The sequence below is a fragment of the Marmota monax genome, unplaced genomic scaffold (genome assembly GCF_021218885.2).
Source record: "Marmota monax isolate L192 unplaced genomic scaffold, Marmota_monax_Labrador192_F-V1.1 WCK01_AAM20220418_F8-fsc00245, whole genome shotgun sequence".
Classification (NCBI taxonomy): Eukaryota; Metazoa; Chordata; class Mammalia; order Rodentia; family Sciuridae; genus Marmota; species Marmota monax.
This window is the reverse complement of record NW_026693895.1, coordinates 979,685-999,927: the sequence shown is the minus strand read 5'-3', so window position 1 is coordinate 999,927 and position 20,243 is coordinate 979,685. Positions and strand designations below refer to the sequence as shown.

The 20,243-nt window shown below is 45.7% G+C and overlaps 2 protein-coding genes across 5 annotated transcripts in view; one reads left to right on the top strand and one right to left on the bottom strand.

Annotated features, from left to right (window-relative positions):
- Window positions 1–1,198, bottom strand: part of Mertk (MER proto-oncogene, tyrosine kinase) — a 100,283-nt gene extending 99,085 nt beyond the window's left edge. The window contains exon 1 of the mRNA XM_046462820.2: window positions 904–1,198. Within this exon, the coding sequence (XP_046318776.1) occupies window positions 904–964 (61 nt within the window). The 5' untranslated portion in view covers window positions 965–1,198. The remainder of the gene's footprint in view (window positions 1–903) is intronic.
- A 279-nt stretch (window positions 1,199–1,477) lies between these two features.
- Window positions 1,478–20,243, top strand: part of Anapc1 (anaphase promoting complex subunit 1) — a 94,417-nt gene continuing 75,651 nt past the window's right edge. Inside the window, exons 1-2 of one of the 4 annotated variants that reach the window (XM_046462827.2) lie at window positions 1,478–1,834; window positions 19,585–19,821. In XM_046462827.2, the coding sequence (XP_046318783.1) occupies window positions 19,609–19,821 (213 nt within the window). In that variant the 5' untranslated portion in view covers window positions 1,478–1,834; window positions 19,585–19,608. The other 3 variants (XM_046462826.2, XM_046462824.2, XM_046462825.2) reach the window with 3 other exon arrangements.

Genomic DNA, 20,243 nt, shown 5'->3' with positions numbered 1-20,243 from the left:
GCTTACCAACGCAAAGCTTTACAGAAACGCCCGGGACACTCTGGACCGACTCGAGATGAACCCGGACGCCGCCCGAGCACAATAGAGTCTCTTCTGCCGCAACAGGGGTGAAAAGGATGCTCCCCCTTTCCCAGGCCCCCACAATCACGGGGCGAGGGGGGGGGGGCGTGCGAAAGCGGGCCAGCGCGGCAGGTAAGGGCCCAGTGGAAGCCGCCAGAACACCACTGGCCAGACGCCCAGGCTCGGCCGATCGCGACCTCCCAGTCCGGCGACTCCAACTCCGGCAGCCAGCTCGCTCGCTGGGCGCGGGTCCCCCGGGAGACCAGGTCTGCAGCTTCCACAAATCCCGCCAGAACAGGGCCCAACTGCGCAACGCGGGCTAGGGGAAAGTTCTTGGCTCGGTCCAGACCAGATTTGCGTCCCACGCTCCTCTCCGCCCAAAACTTTGGGACTTGGGCTGGGGCTGGGGCTCAGTGGTAGGGCGCTCGCCTGGCACGTGTGAGCACTGGGTTCGACCCTCAGCACCACATAAAAATAAAATAAAGGTATTGTGTCCACCTACAACTAAATACAAACAAACAAACAAAACCTTGGGGACTCGAAGCTCGCCCCGCCGAGCTCGATTCCCTCCTCTGCGCTGAAGGGGAGCTCTGCACCCGCTCCCCCAGGACCCACACCGATTCTACTAGGACAAGCACCCGGACCTGGCCTGGAAGCCCTCGGGACACTCCGAAGGCTCTCTAGAGGGACTGCGTGCGGTCAGGAGTGAGTGGCCTCGACCGCTTCCCACTTCGGGCCAGGTGGGGCTGCGGGATGTTCGCAAACTCGCCGGGCAGCCCGAGCGCCGCGGTGGACGCGCTGCCGACTCGAGCGCCCGTCTGGCCCCGGGTCCCGAGCTCTCACCTCCACTCCAGAGCGCCGGGAGGAAGAGCCCCAGCAGCAGCCGCAGCGGGGCCAGCCCCATCCTGGGGCCGCGGATCTGGAAGTTCTCTCCGGGCGGAGGGACGCTCCGAACTTGTTCAGTCGCCAGCCAGGCGCGCCAGCGAAGCGCCCCAGTCCCGGCGGCCCGGGCAATAGGCGCCGGAGTGGCAGATTTGAGCCGCCGACCTAAGGCGCCGGAGGCTGGAAGGGGCGGACCGGAGCAGGTTGGGGTGGAAAAGGGGCGGGAAGGGGGCCGCGCCGGCTGGGGAAAGGAAGGAGCAAGCTGGAGACTGGGCGGGGAGGGGCGGGTCCGGGGCCGAGCCCCGAGCGATGGGTGCGGGCGGAGGGGATGTGCCGGCGGGGGCCGATCCGGGTTTCACCCAGGCAGGTTGCGGAGCTCGGGGCCTGGGGGAGGGGCGGGAAGGGGAAGGAAAGGGAGGGGGCTGGAGCAGGGGCGGGCCACCCGCAGGGCGGAGCGCAAGCGGAGGGCGGAGGGAGGGGCTGAGGAGGGAGGGAGATCCAGAGAAATAAAAGAAGGGGCTTATCGGAGGTGGGAGGAGAGGGGCGCCGGGTGCCCCGCCGGCCCCGCTTCCCACGTGTGACTAGGCAAGAAGAGGAGGTGAGGGGAGGACGCTGGAAGCAGCCCCCAGACCCATCAGGAGGGTCCAGGACTGGGGACCTAGACGCGCCGCGGGGAAAGGCCGGTCGCAGCGCCCCGGCAACGAGTCTAAGAGAAGTGACACTCGTGGAGGTTCGGAGAGTCCACGGAAAGGTGTAGCGGCGCATCGTGGCGGCAAAGTGTGAAGGTTCGCGAGCGCCGCAGCGGGGAAAGTGGTGACGGAGACGAGAATGGCTTTTGCCAACATGGCAACAGTGCCTCGCATTTCTACAATACTTCCTAAAACGAACACAGGTAGAATGTCTTTGTGAGCCTTTGGCCAGCAAAGAGCCAGGTCATGTCACCGCTTAAAACTCCCCAATACTCTCAGGCTTCTGCTTTGTCTCGGCGTGAAAGTCCTGTGGGTGGCCCAGGGGCCCTACACGACCGGGTCCCCTCTCCTCTCTGGCTTCATGTTACTCAACTTTCATTGATACTGGCCTCTCAAGCAGTCCTCCACCTCCAGGCCCTGGCCACGTCCTGTAGATTTAGAGGTAAGGAGACAAGCTGCCCAGAGGGAGCTCGACGGTTTATCATGACACAGCAAGGGAAAGCCAGTGTGGTGTCAGCTCCCTGTGACCCTAGTCCTTCGGGTTGACACCAAACCAGGGGCCAGAGGAACTGACCACAGGAGGTGTCTGCGGCTGTGCTGTGGAGCAGAGCTCTGGAGCCACGCAGCCTTGCAGACTCCTCAGGATCCTGCTGCTGTGGCCTTGGCTGAGATGGAGACCCAGGGAAGGTGTGGAAAGTGCTATGCTGATGCTTTGGAGGAGGGGAAATGGCCTTGCAGTGCAGCTAGCCTGGCTCAGACTGTGGCCAGACTATCTGCGTGGCCTTGGAGGTCTCCAGCGCCTCTCAGCAGAGCTGATCTGTCATTTCCTCGCCTCTGCACACCAGGCACTCTTTTATCTAAGTACATTTTGAAAAATTATTATTATTATTATTATTATTTTTTTAGAGTTGGTGTCTCCCAATGTTACCTTAGGCTGGCCTTGAACTCCTGGGCTCCGGAGATCTTGCTGCCTCAGCCTCCAAGTAGCAGGGAGTATATACATGCAGATACTCAAATCTCACATTCTTAATGAGGCTTGCTTTATACAGTGCTCTTCTAGTTTTCTGGTGTTATGTGACATGCCACCCCAAACATAGTAGGAGTAAAGCATCAGTCACTTTATGAGATTTGAGCATTCTGTGGGTCAGAGATATGGACAGAGCACAGAGATGTCCTCCAGGAAGTCTTAAGCTCAAATGCTGGTATCTAGAGTTATCTAACACAGGAGTCATCAAACTAGCGAGTCTGTGGTCTGTTCTTATGTGTCAGTGGTTTTGGAATACAGTTGGTGGGTGTTTTTTTTTGTTGTTGTTGTTGCTGTTTTTTGTACCGGGGATGGAACCCAGGAGCACTTAACCACTGAGCCACATCCCCAGCCCTTTTTTATAATATATTTTGAGATAGGGTCTGGCTGAATTGTATAGTGCCTCACTGTTGCTGAGGCTGGCTTTGAACTTGTCGATTCTCCTGCCTCAGCCTCTGGAGCTGCTGGGATTATAGGCATGTGTCACCGCACCCTGCAGGAAGAGTCACCCTTGTGAGTATCACCTATGGCTGTTTTTGTGCTACAGCAGCAAAACCAAGCAGTCGTGATGTTGCATAGCCCACAAACCCATGTGGTATGGCCTTCTCCTAGCTGGCCAACCCTGATCTAAAGGTCTGTTCATCTGCATTGTGCCCACTTCACTGGATGATGAGACACAGGTCGAGGTCGAGGGTTTGAATGAGGCCAAGGTGGCTACATAGCACGGCAGCTGTGGCTCCTAGAGACAGCTTCCAGTGAGTGAGGCAGAGGCTGTGTGACCTCATATGACAAAGCTCCACAGTACCATGCTCTTTGGTGGAAGCAGTCATATACCTACCCTCAGGGGGAGGAGCCCTACACCCCAAATTCCTTATTAGAGGTGTGCCAAAAAATTTGCAGCTCTGTTGTAAAATCTCCGCAAATACCCAAACTGAATAAATGTGGGACCTCATCTCTGCAGCTGTAGTTTCATCTTTGCCATATGTCCATATGTGGCAACTTAACGTCCTAATCATGCCAATGATCAAAATATGTGAAAGGAAATGGGAGGGGGAAAAACAGACTCCATATTACACAACTCTTTCTATGTGTACAGGATCTCTGCCCCCAGAGCGACACCTGGCACTCCCCTGAATCTGCACTCCAAGGCCCACCATATTCTGTACCAGCTTAGACCTGTGTGTCACATGTGGGAGCACCTGCTGTTCCTTAGCTAAGGAGAAAGGGATGCCAAGGGCCAGGAGTAGTGTTCATCCAGGGGTGGGGAAGATTATCCCTGCTGATTCAAGTGCAGAGATCTGTAACTAAAATGAAATGGCATTGAGATCTCAGTCCATGAGTCAGCGTGTCCAGCACATCAGTGACAGGACTTTAGACTTCCCATTGAAAGATCCATGGGAGCACACCACATCACACGTGAAATGATAGACTCCTCTATGACCCCGTTCTAAACCCACACCCTACTCTTCTTTGTCCTCCTACCCACTGTCTCCTGCCCCTCTCCTACCCACCTGTCCCCAGCCGTGGCCTGTAATTGACTCCTGCTTCCAGTCCACCGTGTGGCTGCCGAGTTCACAGCTAGCCTCCCCGATTCCACTTTTCATAGTACAGACGGATGACCTGACATTCAGACACTTGGATTGGCTCAGGAGACTAAGAATGGCAGTGTGCATGAAATGGCTCTGTTCTAGTTTCAGTCCTAGAGAGTCACTTGTTTGTTTATCTTTGCACAGAAATGGACTGAGTGGATGCGTGAGACACGTCATTGAGACGATACATGGCCCCTCCACCAGGGAGCCTAGGTCTCATGAACCCTGGTGCCTGTCCCTTCAAGGCCTGCACCACTCTGGCTGTCACCCACCAGCATCTATACTTGAGCCCTCCAATGACTGCACCTGGTTTTCCTTTGGTGAATCATGGCTCCCACGCTCACTCCCTCCTGCCCCTAGACCTGGAGCGAGGGTTCACCTTGCCTCAAGGCCATTCTCTTCTCTCTTCTTTAAGCCTCTGACTTGAAATCTTCCGTCACTGGAGTGGACCAGCCCTGCTCACTGCCGTCATCTACAGGCGTCGGGGTCCCTCTTTCTCCTGCATTACAGACACTACCTTCACTATCCTTGTCATAATTCTTGGTGGTTTCAGTTCCAGATGAGTGATTTCCAACACCACAGCCTCTGTGCCCTTCTTGTTCCCCAATTAGTGTGCTAAGAAACATGTTATAAAGAAAAACAACAAGTTCTGAAGTTTGCTGGGAAACTGGGATGGTGCCAATAAGAGTCAACTCAGCTGGGCTTGGTGATACATGCCTGTAATCCCAGGGAGCATGAGGCAGGAGGATCACAAGTTCAAGGCCAGCCTCAGCAACTTAGTGAGGCCCTAAGCCACTTAGTGAGACTCTGTCTCAAAATAAAAAATAAAAAAGGCTGGGGATGTGGCTCAGTGGTTCAGTCTCTTGTACCAGGAAAAAAAAAAAAAGAGTCAACTTATCAGAAGGCCAAAATCATAGGGGAATTGTAAGTATCTTGTAGTTTCCTAGATAATGTAGATGGTGTCTGGAAGAGACTCCATTCAATGTTCTAAAGAACATACTGAGAGTACAGCTGTATGGTTCTTGGGGACTAGGTCATAGATAAAACAGTCCATTTGGACTATTGAATTGAACACAAGTGTCCAATGGCAGTCATAGTCCTATGAAGTGGAAGAGGTCTCCATGGCTAAAGATTCACCAAATCCGACATCTATAGTTTGTACTAAGAAAAGGATACAATATAGCAAACAGCTATAAAGTGAGATTGTGGGTCACAATCAAAGGCTATTCACAGTAAGGGATCTAGAGAGGCTAGGCATAGGACCCCTTGTTCTCCCTTCTGTAAGGAATATGGCTTGACACATTTTACCCCTTGGATCAGAAATCACTGATGTGTTCATGAAGCACTTTGGAAATTGGGAGTCCAAGAGGGAGGCTCAGCTGAGATTCTTTAAAATTTTTATTTATTTATTTATTTATTTATTTATTGGTACTGAATCTTTAACCCAGGGGAACTTTACAAGATCCCAGTCCTTTTTATTTTTTAAGACAGGGTCTCACTAAGTTGCTAAGGGCCTCACTAAATTACTGAGGTTGACCTCAAACTTGTGCTCCTCCTGCCTCAGCCTTCCTAGTTGCTGGATCATAGGCATACCCAGGATTTTTACATTTTGCTAGCCTCACAGGCATATTCCTACGGCATAATCAGCTCTATCCACAGAGCTCTCTGAGGGGCTCACTGAGACCAGGTGCAAAGTATCTATCTCACTGTTTTTAATAGAAAATACTGACAAGCTAGTACAGATCTCCCTGAACCTCCTCAAACCCATGATTAAAAAGCAACATTATTCATCAGTGTGCTTCATGGCCTTGGCAACGGGTCAGAGCCATGCAGGAACTTGAGCACAACAGCTCAGGCTAATTCCAGGTCTACTAGAATTAATCCTCACAGCATAATAGTTTTTATAGTTGTTGCAAAATGAAATGGTTCAAGTGAAAGATTGCATCTAGCACCGTGAACCTGAAAGTGGATAGAGCTTGTCTTTTGTATGTTTTACTCCCTTGAAAGACTCTATCCAGTAGTAAAGAATTTAGTGAAGCCAGGTGTGGTGGCGCACGCCTGTAATCCCTACAGCTGGGGAGGCTGAGGCAGGATGATTATGAGTTCAAAGCCAGTGCCAGCAATTTAGCGAGGCCCTAGAGCTCGCTCTCTCTCTCTCTTTTTATTTGTCAATAGACCTTTATTTTATTTATTTATATACAGTGCTGAGAATTGAACCCAGTGCTTCACACATGCTAGGCAAGCTCTCTACCACTGAGTCACAACCCCAGTCCAGCGAGACTCTATCTTAAAACAAAACAAAACAAAAAAGTAAAATGGGGGAAAAACCCCATCTTAACTGGAAATAAAATTATTTGCCTTCATTCTACTGGAAAAGGGGCAGTACCTTGAAAGATGCCCTCCATGTATTAGGCAATGTACAGAAGACAATAATTGAACTTTTGTAGTTTCTTGGGAATATGTAGATGAAAGACATTGTGGATGGAAGAGAATACTTTTGGTGTCCTGGAAAATATATGTGAAATGCAATACTTAAGCATTACAGCTCGTTGGGAGATGGTATGTTTTCACCATGCTAAAATACATGGCAGAAGTCATATTATCTGGGACTTACAATTTGTTCTTAATATGATCAGCATGCTTGATTACACACCAGAAGGTCAAAATCTTACCATACTTGGTGTGTGATAATGGAGCATATAGACACCTCATGCCATGTGCTGAAAAACAGACTGCAAATGCTAGTATCCAGCATGTGTGATTTGCATGTGGGTATTGGGGGTGGGTGGGAGGCCAGAGTGTGTCTTTTTTTTTGTTCTGGAGATTGAATCCAGGGGTGCTTAACCGCTGAGCCACATCCCCAGCCCCTCCCCCACCTTCTTTTGTAGTTGTAGATGGACAGAATGTCTTTATTTTATTTATTTTTATGTGGTGCTGAGGATTGAACCCAGTGCCTCATGCATGCTAGGCAAGCACTCTGCCACTGAGCCACAGCCCAGCTCCGTCATTTTTTAATATTTTATTTAGAGACAGGGTCTCACTAAGTTGCTTAGGGCCTCGCTAAGTTGCTGAGGCTGGCTTTGAATTTGCAATCCTCCTGTCTCAGACTCCCAAGCTGCTGGGTTAAAGATGTGCTCTTTTCGTTTTTTATTTTAATACAGGGTCTCACTAAGTTGCTTAGGGCTTTGATAAATTGCTGAGGCTGGTCTTAAACTTGCCACCCTCCTGAACCCTGGGATTATCAGCGTGTGCCACAGCGCCCAGCAACAATACTCCATTTTACAGAACGTATTGACAAGTTTTTTATTATTTTTTAATCATCAACTTAACTGCTATACTTATTCAAACTCAAATGAAATATTCTTTAAATAGCATCTTGTGCCAACTGACCCTTTAGAATTCAGAAAGAGCAATCCTGTGAAAGATTATAATTTAGATTGTAAGATAATAAATGAAAGCATATAATAGCAATTCTAATTGATGATATATTAATTTTTGTGCAGGGCTGGGGCTCAAACCCAGGGCTACCTGCACACAAGGCAAGTGCTCTACCACTGAGCCACACCCCAGTCCCCTTCTTCATTTTCTTAGTGTTTTTGGCAGAACTTTAATTTTGATTAAAGTCCTTAATTTTTTTCTTTTGTTTTTGGTGTCTTATCTAAGAAATTTTAAAAACTAATAACTTTATCCGGACCTATTTCACATACTGTAAAACTCTCCCTTTTAAAAAGCGTACAATTCAACAGTTCAGTGGCACACATTTTTTTTTTTTTTAGAGAGAGACAGACAGAGAGAGAGAGAGAGAATTTTAATATTTATTTTTTAGTATTTGGCGGACACAACATCTTTGTTTGTATGTGGTGCTGAGGATCAAACCCGGGCCGCACGCATGCCAGGCGAGAGCGCTACCGCTTGACCCACATCCCCAGCCCCTAGTGGCACACATTTATGATCCCAGTGACTTGGGAGGTTGAGAAGGGAGGATCACCAGTTCAAGGCCAGCCTCAGCAACATAGCAAGGCCCTGAGCAAGTTGGAGAGACCCTGTCTCAAAAAAAAAAAAATTGGGAATGTAACCCAGTGATAAAGCGCCCCAGGGTTCAATCTCCAGTTCCACAAAACAACAATAAAAAAGAAAAGAAAAAGCAAACCCCACAATTCAACTGTTTTTAGTATAGTTGCAGACCTGTGGAGTGTCACCCATACCACTATCTAATTTTAGAACATTTTCAGCATCCCCCAAAGAAACCCTGTGCCCAGGAGCAGTCAAACCCCACCCTGCAACCATGAGCTGCCATTGATCCATTGGCCTCCCTCTGACTCTGTGGTACTTCATATAAATGGAATCATACGTGATATGTCCACCCCACCCACTTTTTGCTGGGAGAATTGAATGTTCATGGACACTTAATCACTGAGCCACATCCACTGCCCTTTTTATATTTTATTTACAGACAGGGTCTCACTAAGTTGCTGAGGGCCTCTCTAAGTTGCTGAGGCTGGTCTTGAACTTAAGATCCTCCTGCCTCAGCCTCCTGAGCCTCTCTCTCCTCCGCTGGGATTACAGCACCCAACTAATATGTGGCCTTGTGACTGGCTTCTTTCACCTAGAATGTTTATGTGCATGCATGCTGCAGCACAGATCAGTACTCAGTTCCCGTCTATAGCTAGATACATTCCCATGATATGCCACACTCCTCAGTTGGAAATCTATTTTAGCCACCCATCAGCTGATGGATACACAAATATTTAGTATAAGAATAATAACCAGAAATGCTGCTGTAAACACCCATGTACAAGTGCTGTGTGAACTTTTCCAGTTTCCTTGGTAGATACCCAGGAGAGTAACTGTGGGTCTTATGGTAACTGTGTCTTTAACTTTTTGAGCATCTGTCAAACTGTTTTACCAAGTCACCACAACTTTTTACATTTTCGTCAGTAATGTACAAAGATTCCACATCTTCATCAACACTTGGACAATGCTTATTATTTATATATATATTTGTATATATATAAAATAAATTGTTATATAAATAGTATATAAGCTGTTTCAATTATAATAATATATAATATTTATCATAATATAAGTAAGATGATATATAAATAAATTCATATTATATATTGTCTCATTACACACACACTCACACACACACTCACACACACACACAATTTTTTTTCACTGTCCTGGGCTTCAAACCCAGGGGTGTTCTATCACTGAGATACATCCCCAATTTTTTTCACTTTTTATTTTGAAACAGAGTCTCACTAAGTTGCTGAGGCTGGCCTTAAACTTGTGATCCTCCTGCCTCAGCTTCCTAAGCCGCTGGGATTACACATAGGCATCTTTGCTCCAGGCTCATTCTAGTTTTTAATGAGGAATTTTCTAATGACTAGTGATGTTTGTCATCTTTACGTATTTTTTTCTCCTTTTTTTTTTGTCATTTGTATATCTTTGGTGAAATGTCTATTCAAATCCTTTGTTCGTTTATAAACTGGGATTTTTTTGTGTTGAGTTTTAGGAATTCTTTATATATTCTGAATAATAGACACATCAACTATGTGATTTGCAAATATTTCCTGCCTTATTAATGTGAGTTATCGTTCACTTTCTTAATAATTTTTTGAAGCACAAAATTTAAATTTTCTTTGTAAATTCTAGCTTATCCATGTTTTCCTTCATTTTTCATGCTTTACAAACCACATCCAAGATCACGAAGTCTTGAAGATTGACACTGTTTTCTTCTGTGTTTTATAGTTTTACACTCAGGTTTCAGAGCAATTTTAATTTTTGTGTGAGGTGTGGGTTGAGATTTTCTTTCTGTTTTGTTTTGTTTTACATATTCACATTCACTTCCTCTAGCTCTAACATGCATTTGGATTCCCAAGTCTTCCAGAAAAGACTGCTTTCTGGGGCTGGGGATGTGGCTCAAGTGGTGGTGCGCTTGCCTGGCATGCGTGTGGCCCGGGTTCGATCCTCAGCACCACATACAAAGATGTTGTGTCCGCCGAAAACTAAAAAATAAATATTAAAAAAAATTCTCTCTCTCTCTCTCTCTCTCTCTCTCTCTCTCTCTCTCTCAAAAAACAAAACAAAACAAAAGACTGCTTTCTGCCATTGAATTACTTTAGCAAGTTCGTTACCAAAAAAAATCTCCAGGACAACGTCATGCTCCTGGTATCTGCCCTCCACATGATGGGGTGGAAGGGCCTTTACCTCTGTGGTCTTCCTCCCTGAGGTCCAGATGGCCCGCCTAACCATGACACAAATTCCAGAGAAGGGACATTCCACGAAATACCTCAGCAGTGTTCCCCAAGACTCTCAAGTTCATCAAAAAAAGAAGAGAGCTGGGATCATGGCTCAGTGGCAGAGCGCGGGCCTCACATGTGTGAGGCACTGGGTTCAATTCTCAGCACCGCATATAAATAAATGAATAAAATAAAGATGCATCAACAACTAAAAAAAAAACCAAGAGGAGCCTAGGAATACAAGATGAGTCACTGTGACTCGTCCTCAGGGATCCATCCTGAAATGGAAAAAAGAATACTAAGAAATAACTAATGAGATCTGATTTTAATCAATAATAAGGCATTGGGGGGCTGGGGATGTGGCTCAAGCGGTAGGGCGCTTGCCTGGTACGCGTGCGGCCCAGGTTTGATTCTCAGCACCACATACAAACAAAGATGTTGTGTCCCCCAAAAACTAAAAAATAAATATTAAAATTCTCTCTTTCTCTTTCTCTCTCTCTTTAAAAAAATTTTTTTAAAAAATAAGGCATTGGTATTGGTTTGTTAATTCATTTTGTAAATCTTTTTGGTACTATAGATTGAACTCATGAAGGCTCCACCACTGAGCTACTCCCTCAGTCCTTTTTATTTTGAGACAGGGTCTCAAGAAATTGCTGAGATTACACTTGAACTTGTGATCCTTCTGTCTCCGTCTTGAATGACTGGGATTTCAGGTATCCACCACCATGTCCGGCTCGTTCATTAATTTTGACAAATGTATCATACTAATGTAAACATAAGGTAATCCCAGCAGCTCGGGAGGCTGGGGCAGGAGGATCACAAGCTCAAAGCCAGCCTCAGCAACTTAATGAGACCCTAAGCAACTCAGCAAGACCCTGTGTCAATATAAAAAATAAAAAGGAATGGGGATGTGGCTCAGTGGTTTAGTGCTTCTGGATTCAATCCCCAGTACAAAAGGAAAAAAAAGGGTTAGAGGGGACAGGCTGTGTGTATATGAGAACTCTTTAAACCATCTTTGCAATATCTCTGTAAATTTAAGTTTTAAAAACAAAATTTATTTGAAAACATCAATTAGTCACATTTGTGTTATTTATTCCTCAACTCTATATGCGCCATGAATTTGTGAATTTTTCTCCTATAAACCACTTATTTGATAACTGTAGCTTAATAGTACCTCCTCTTTAAAAATAAATATATATATATGTGTGTGTGTGTATATATATACACACACACATATATATTTATTTATTATATTTATATATATACATATGTGTGTATATTATATATATATATATATATATATATATATATATATATATATATATATCAGGTGTAACTGGACACAATGCCTTTATTTTATTTATTTATTTTTATGTGGTGCTGAGGATGGAACCCAGGGCCTCACACGGGCTAGGCTAGCGCGCTACCACTAAGCCACAACCCAGCCCCTTAATAGCACCTCTTGGAATCAGTGGCGCGAGTTCCCTAAATGTGCTACTGCTTCTTCCCTGTACTCTCTTGAGTTTTACCCGGGCTGGGAATGACCTTGGATTGTGTGTTTTCTCAGATTTCTCACTAATCCTACCCTCATCTCTTCATTGGATTCAATCTTCACTCCAGACAAATATTTCAAGAATATTGTTAATCTTATCTTCCCAAAGAAATCACCCCTGAAACCTTCACTCACTCTATTTTAGACTGCTTTTCTGTAAGTGGACACTTATAGGTTATTTCTCTTAAATGTCCCAATACCCACGGTCTTGGAGTTTTCTTGGTGGTATATAAAGCCTGTCTTTTATTACTTAAAAGTGCAGTCATGGGTAACCGAAAACCTCATGTTCTGGAAAGCCTTAGTTCTGGGGAAAATGGGAGGGTTGGTCTATTTCAAATATAATTCCCAATCCCTATGAGTGAGTTGAATTCAAGTTTGTAGATCATGTACTGAAAATGGAATAAATCCATAAAATGATGTTATAGTTCATCCACTGCACTTGTTAGCACTTACTATGTAAATGAACTTGTAGTAAATTCCTTTATTTTTCCCCCCTCTTTTTTTTGTCCTCCAATTCTTTGGTCCTTTTCCCCCATCCTATAAAAATCAAGGATGGAGCTGGACAGTGGCCCAGTGGCAGAGCGCTTGCCTAGCATGTGTGAGGCACTGGGTTCGATTCTCACACCACATATCAATAAATAAAATAAAGGTTCTTTGACAACTAAAAGAAACACCCTGTTTTGCCTCCTCCCTCTTCTTTGCAGTTAAAACCCCCAAGACTTGGCTTTAACAACAGTCATTTGAGTAGTTTCTGAGGTGTTTAGGTCGTTGTGAAGGAGGGGTGTGATGGCGCTGGTGGAGGTGGCCCCTGTGGAGGCATGGCAGGGAGGAGCCCAGGAGTCCCTGCAAGGCTGGTGAGGGAGGAGGAGTCCGGCAGATGCGTGGGTTCAGCGGGTAGGTGAAGGCCTTAACATGATTTATCAGACATAACAGAGACTCTCCCCTGATCTCTGTGGCCTTGTAAATTCCTCGCCCCTCAAAGTTTCTCAAAGGTGACGGGATGTCACTTTTGTGATTACCTTATGTAAGACCATGACTTATTTCTCGCCTTTGGACCCTCTGTTGCCTTCTTGGCCTGCCTGCTTTGATGAAGTTGGGGAATCCCAAGTGGCAAGTAACTATTGGTGGCCTCTGGGTGTTGGAGGCAGCCTCTAGCTGACAGCCAGCAAAACACTGCAGCCTTAGACCTAGGATCACAAGGAAATAAGTCCAAGTGAGCTTGGAAGTGGAACTTTCCCCAGTAGAGCCTCGGATGAGACCACAGCCCTAAGCACACACTGACTACAGCCATGTGAGGTGCAAGCAATGAGCCCTTCAGATAAGGCATGGGACTCCTGACCCACAGAGTAGATGGGTTATTTTGAGACACAAGGTTTATAGTAACACTGTTACACAGATATAGTTACTAATATAGGCATGTATATTTTGTCACGGATTTAAAGTGAGAAATAAGAATTTAACATACTTTTTTTGCATACCAATTATACTTGGGGAATTTTGCTATCTACTGAGGTGGGCACAGTATCAAAAGAGGTCTATTTTATTTTATTTTAATTTGTTCTACTTAGTTATATATGACAGTAGAGTGCATTTTGATCCATCATATAAATGGAGCATAACTTCTCATTCTTCTGGTTGTACAGGACGTACAGTTACACAGGTCGTGTTGTCACATACGCACATAGGGTCATAATGTCCAATTCTTTCTCCTATCCTTTCCACTCTGCAGAAGGGAGGAAGAGTCTGGCATACGTATGTGAGTCAAGTGGGTACTTAAGGCCTTAAAATGATTTATCACTTGCTTCTTATTCTTAAAGGTAATGGGGAAAATGGGATGATTGTCTGTTTCAAATATAAATCCCAATCCCTATGAATATAAATCCCAATCCCCTTCCCTTCTTTCACTCCTCTCTGTCTAACGCAAAGTACCTCTATTCTCTCCCACTCCTTATTGTGAATTAGCATCCACGTATCAGAGAAAGCATTCAGCCTTTGGTTCTTTGGATTGGTTTATTTCACTTAGCATAATGTCCTCCAGTTCCATCCATTTACCAGCAAATGCCATAATTTCATTCTTCTTTAAGGCTGAATAATATTCCATTGTGCATATATACCATATTTTCTTTATCCATTCATCTGTTGAAGGGAACTTTGATTGATTCCATAGCTTAGCTTTTGTGAATTGAGCTGCCATAAATATTGATGTGGCTGTGTCACTGTAGTATGCTGATTTTAAGTCCTTTGGGTATAAATCTAGGAGTGGAATAACTGGGTCAAATGGTGGTTCTATTTCAAGTTTTCTGATGAATCTCCATACTGCTTTCCAGAGTGGTTGTACCAATTTGCAGTCCCACCAGCCATATACAAGTGTACCTTTCCCCTTGCATCCTCACCAACATTTATTGTTGCTTGTGTTCTGGATAATTGCCATTCTGACTAGAGAGAGATGAAATCTCAGTGTAGTTTTAATTTTCATTTCTCTAATTGCTAGAGAGGTTGAACATTTTTTCCTACATTTGTTGATTGATTTTGTTTCATCTTCTGTGAAGTGTCCTTTCTTTAGCCCATTTATTGATTGGGTTGGTTTTTTTTTTTTTTTTTTTTTGGTGTTAAGTTTTTTGAGTTCTTATATATCCTGGAGATTAATGCTCTACCTGAGGTGCACGTGGTAAAGATTTTCTCCCATTCTGTAAGTTCTCTTCACATTATTGTTTCCTTTGCTATGAAGAAACTTTTTGTTTGACTCCATCCCATTTATTGATTCTTGGTTTTACTTCCAGTGCTTTAGGAATTGTAAAGAAAGTCAGTTTGTAAGCTGACATGGTGGAGATTTGGGACTACTTTTTCTTCTGGTAGGTACAGGGTCTCTGTTATAGTGCATAAGTCCTTGACCCACTTTGGGTTGATTTTTTTGTGCAGGATGAGAGATAAGGGTTTAATTTCATTTTGCTTCATATGGATTTCCAGCACCGTTAATTGAAGAGTCTATCTTTTCTCCAATGTATGTTTTTGGTGCCTTTGACTACTATGAGATAACTGTATTTTTATGGACTTGTCTCTGTGTCCTCTATTCTGTATCATTGGTCTACAGGTCTATTTTGGTGCCAATACCATGCCATTTTTGTTACCATAGCTCTGTAGTAGTTTGAGGTCTGGTATTGTGATGCCTCCTGCTTCTCTTTTCTTACTAAGGATTGTTTTGGCTATTCTGGGGCTCTTATTTTTCCAAATGAATTTCATGATTGCCTTTTCTATTTCTATGAAGAACATCACTGGGATTTTTTTTTCAGTGTGTTATTTATTTGTTTAAAAAATGTTTTTAATTGACTTTTAAAAAACATCATTGGGATTTTAATAGGTATTCCATTAAATCTGTATAACGCTTTTGGCAGTATGGCCATTTTGAAAATGTTAATTCTGCCTATCCAAGAGCATGGGAGATCTTTCCATCTTCTAAGTTCTTCTTTCTTTCTTTAGTTTTCTGCAGTGTTCATTGTAGAGGTAAAAGAAGTCTATTTTATGATGGTATGTCTATCTATATCTGTATCCAAGATGCAACCTCAGGACCCTTGATAAAGGTCATCCATGCTTGTTTGGTAGACTATGAGAGGGTTAGGAGGATCTTTGGATTCTGATTCCAGTGTGTGCCTAAAGTAACATTAGAAGGGGGAGGATGATGGAGACAAGAGGAGCTGTGGGTCTTCTGAAGCTCCTGGATTTGTGGTTTGGACCTCCACCAGGGGAGACAGCAGTGGCATGTGTAGAGGATCTGCTTTCTTTTTTCAGAGGGGGGTAAGGGACTGGGGGTGGAACTCAGAGGCTCTGTACTACTCAGCTACATTCCCTGCCCCCCACCCCCTTTTAGAATATTGTTGAGATAGTCTTCCTAAGTTGCTGAGGCTGGCCTTGAATTTGCCTCAGACACTGGAGTTGCTGAGAGGATTTGCTTTCTTAAGAGACTTTTGCATTCTGGAGCCAGGCGGGCAGGCAGGGCTGCTCACAATGCAGGAGTGCTGCAGGGGCAGGGCCTCAGTTGCCACCTGCAGGAAATGCAGCGACTGCTCTGGCACTTGAAGGATTAAGAGCCTTGGGAGCACTGAAGGGGAAAGATCAGTAGACCTTTGAGTCCTCAAAGAGGACAACGCCAGTCAAGGCCACAGAGGCACCCTGAGAGAACTCTTTGATCAAAGAAGGGAATGCCCAGGAGTGAGAACTGGGGGAAATTTTTTGGTGACTCTGCTTCAGACCCTGGACAGGTAGTGGTGTAAGACTGTAGACGGGGCTACCTCAGTTCCCTAGAAATAGGGCTGGAAACAAAGAGGAATGCAGCTGCTTTAGCCCAAGACAGAGAATGGACAGGGGAAATACGGAAGGGAAGGATGACAATATCATTCTGGCTGCTGCTTCACAACAGAATGCCCCAAATTTTGCACACTGCTGGACAGGGCTGACCACTAGGTCACACAGGATATCTTCGGATAGTCTGTGCAGACAGACCATGCCTTGAATAGTCCACTGAGGGAGAAGAAAGAGAATTTAATTAAATCTGGTTCCTTTCTGCCTGTTCTTGTTGGTCAAAGTTTGCTTTGTATCTGGGTTTCTGTTGGCCTCTTCAGAAGCCAGCGCCCACACCCCACAGGGAAGCCATTTATCCAAGTGTGGATAAATATATTCTCTCTGCGGAAGAAACCAGAGTCAGGGAGTGGGGTGATGGCTTGGCTGCACGCACTGTCCAGGGGAGAGGGCCTGGCTTTCTGCGGCACATGCCATCTGGTAGGGCCATGGAGGCTGGTGGAGATGCAGGCAGGCCCCAGGTGGCTGAGGTGGGGCACGACGTAGGGGTTATGGAAACTGGTGAGGAAGAGAAACTGAGAGATAACTGAGGTGTGTCCTGCTGCTGCAGGTTTTTCCAGAAAATCCTGGTGGGGGTGCAAAGGGACATTGAAGGAAGGTGAAACCTGTGGGAAGGAGCAGATTAAGGATAAGAGCAGCGCATGTGGGAAGATTGTTAATTTGTCCTCTGTATCCTCAGGCCAGGATATTCTAAGAATATTTTGATTTCAGATAAATATCTAAAACGAAAACCCGGTTTACGCAAAAAATTTTGAGTTTTAGTGAATGTTTTCAATAAGGGGCATTTGAGATAAGGGCAAGGAATTAATCAAGATATCAAGGCGATGAAGAGCAAGGTGTGTTTGGGAAATCTCAGTAAACACTTTTAAGTGAAGACACAAATTCCAGCCAACCTTACATTTTGAGTAAGGAATTAGAACTTTATCTGCTAGATAATAGGAGTAGTAAAATAAAGAATTAGAACTTTATCTGTTAGATAATAGGAGTAGTAAAATAAAATACTCCAATTACTCCTCCCCTCCCCCTCCCCCTCCTCGCACTTGACCACTGAGCTACATTCCCAGCCCAGGTTTGGGATACCGTGCCTGGTTCGTGGCAATATACTCTGACCCTAGAGATTCAGGCAATGGGACATGAAGTTCAAGAAAGAGTTCTAGCTCTCAAAAGTGTGATCGTTATAGGTGGACCCAGAGGACGGAGGGAGGGAGGGATAAAGCTGGGCTTCCTAAGATGAAAGCCTGGAAAGTCTGCGAACTTCGGAAACTGCACTCCTCCTGCCAATCAGAGTCTGGATCCCACGGGGTTATAGTGCACCGGCAAAGAGAGAATAGCAGCCATCTCCCTCGCCCTCCAACCCTGTCTGGAGGCACATACTTCCATTGGGGTCAGTAGGCTGAAGCAAAACCAGCCATAAAAACCATCTCACTGAGTGAGGAGGCAGCTCAGGCTCCCGGCGACACACGCAGCACAGGATCTCTGGATGCCTGCAGCGGTGCATTGCTGCACAGAGCCAGCTGAGGCCGCCGCCCAGCTCCGCGCTCAACTGTGAAAGGGGCGGTCGGGCGCGAGTTGGGCGGGCCCACCTTCGCGCTACTGCGCAGGCTCCAGGGCCGCGGACGCCCCGCCTCCCGCGACGCCCCGCCCCGGCGCGAGGCAGGACGGGAAGGCCAAGATGGACGCTTCCATTTGAACGTCTCGCATGCCTGTCTGTCGTTAACAGTCTAGTACTGCTGTTGCCCGTTCTCCCTCCGGAATAGGGGAGGGAGAGGGGATGAGAAGCTGCGGCGGCCGAGGAGTCACCCCGACCGCTCTGCCGCTGCCCTCGGGCTTCCTCGGTCCTCGCGCCTCCGGGGAGGGGCCGGGGCTCGCCGCGCCTGACGCGTCCCGAGTCCTACAGGTGCGGGCCGCGCCGCCGCTAGCGGGTGGGTCGCGCGCCTTGACGTTCGCCTCCGCCCCGAGGGGCTCGCGCGGGGACAGCAGGGGTGGGACCCGGGGCGGGCCAAGGGGCTTCCCGCCCCAGGGCCGCGCTCTCCGGGGCGCGCCTGGCTTCGCCGAGCCGGGTGCGGCGTCCCGGGTGCGGCGTCCCGGGTGCGGCGTCCCGGGTGCGGCGTCCCGGGCCTTTGGACCGGGGCTTGGAGCGGGTGTGCGGAGGCTGAGGCGCGTAGCCTGCGGCTTCCACCACCCGGGAAAGGCCGGGCGCTCTGCCCTCTACGGAGACGCGGCTCTAGGTCCCGGCTCTGGATGGGGGTGTCCTTTTTTGGCGCGGTAGTTTTTGCTCTAGTCATCAGTGCTGACGTTTTGATTGACACCACATCAACTTACTCCTCTTACTGTAGCTGTTTATGTTGCCTAAATTGTTGACACATTTGTAAAGTAAGCTTGGGTTACTGTAAAAATATTAAATACGTTGCCCTAATCAGAACAAAAAGATACCATGCTGTAAAAAATAAGGCTAATACAATACAAATAAAAATTCTGCAGTTTTCTCTCCGGTTCTAAGAGAATATATTAAAAAACTGCACAACTAAAGTTGGATAAAGTCCCGAGTTCTTTAATGTTAGTTCTTTTGTTGAGAAGATAGGAAGGCCAGCTGAAGTTTGAAATTCTCGTAAGTTTTATAAGATGCTTTTTAGGTTCTGTCCCACATCTAGTGTTCTCAATACTGATTTTCTAGCACGTGGAGCAAAGAACTTGTGCCATATTTCATGCCATAATTATCTCAGGCATAACATTTATAGTGAAATAACTTTGTGGCTCTAGGGGAGCTGTATAGAAATTACAGAGGCTTTGAGGTGTTTGTGCAGCAATTCAAAGTGACGCCAAACAGACCTCAGGTGAGAATCTTAAGTCAAATTCGGTTAAACTTTGTTTTTCTTGAGTGCTATTAAAGTCATGCTAAGGGCTCTTTGTAGTGCTGACATCAAGTATTTCGAGTTCTGCATTTGAGGGTTGCACAGCTTAAATGTTATGCCATGAAACCCATTTCTGTTGTGGATGTTGTCTCAGGGACAGAACTGGCACCTGTACTATAAAATATATTATACAGTGTTAAGATTTTATCCACTGTCACTCCACGTGGAAGTGTTTGGGAAGTAAGAGTGGTATGTTTTCACCACAACTCCTCCATGTCTTTGTAGAAATAAACTGGTTTGATTCTAAAAGCTGACCAGATGTGTTTGAATCTATACAGAAATAATGTTGATATCTGGAACCCATGTCGAACTTCTATGAAGAAAGGGCAACGATGATTGCAGCCGGAGATTTGCAAGAATTTGTTCCTTTTGGTCGAGACCACTGCAAGCACCACCCTAATGCTTTGAACCTTCAGCTTCGCCAGCTGCAGCCGGCCTCTGAGCTATGGTCTTCTGATGGTGCTGCTGGCTTGGTGGGATCTCTTCAGGAGGTTACAATCCACGAGAAACACAAGGTGCCATGAAGATTCTGATTGTATTTTTGAAATGTTGAGTACTATAATCTTGAAATTTAAGGCTACCTCGATGCAGCTGAGAAAAGAGTAAGGTGCTACTTCCAGGGTAAATGCTAAGGTGTTGTAATTTCAGTCAATGCTAAAATAACAATGTACTAAATGATAGTGTCTTAACTGCTAGTTTTAGACATACTGTATAGCTTGTGATTTTATACTGAGAATCATTATTGTGATTATGGTTCTTTTTAAGCATTTCTGTTAATATGTGGAAACTAGATTTTGTGTTATTTGATGATTAAATGATAGACATTAGAAATGGTCCCTGCAGTTAATCACTTACATGTTTCTTTTTTTTAAAAAATATTTGTTTTAGTTGTAGTTGGATACAAAGCTTTATTTATTTATTCATCTATGTATCTATC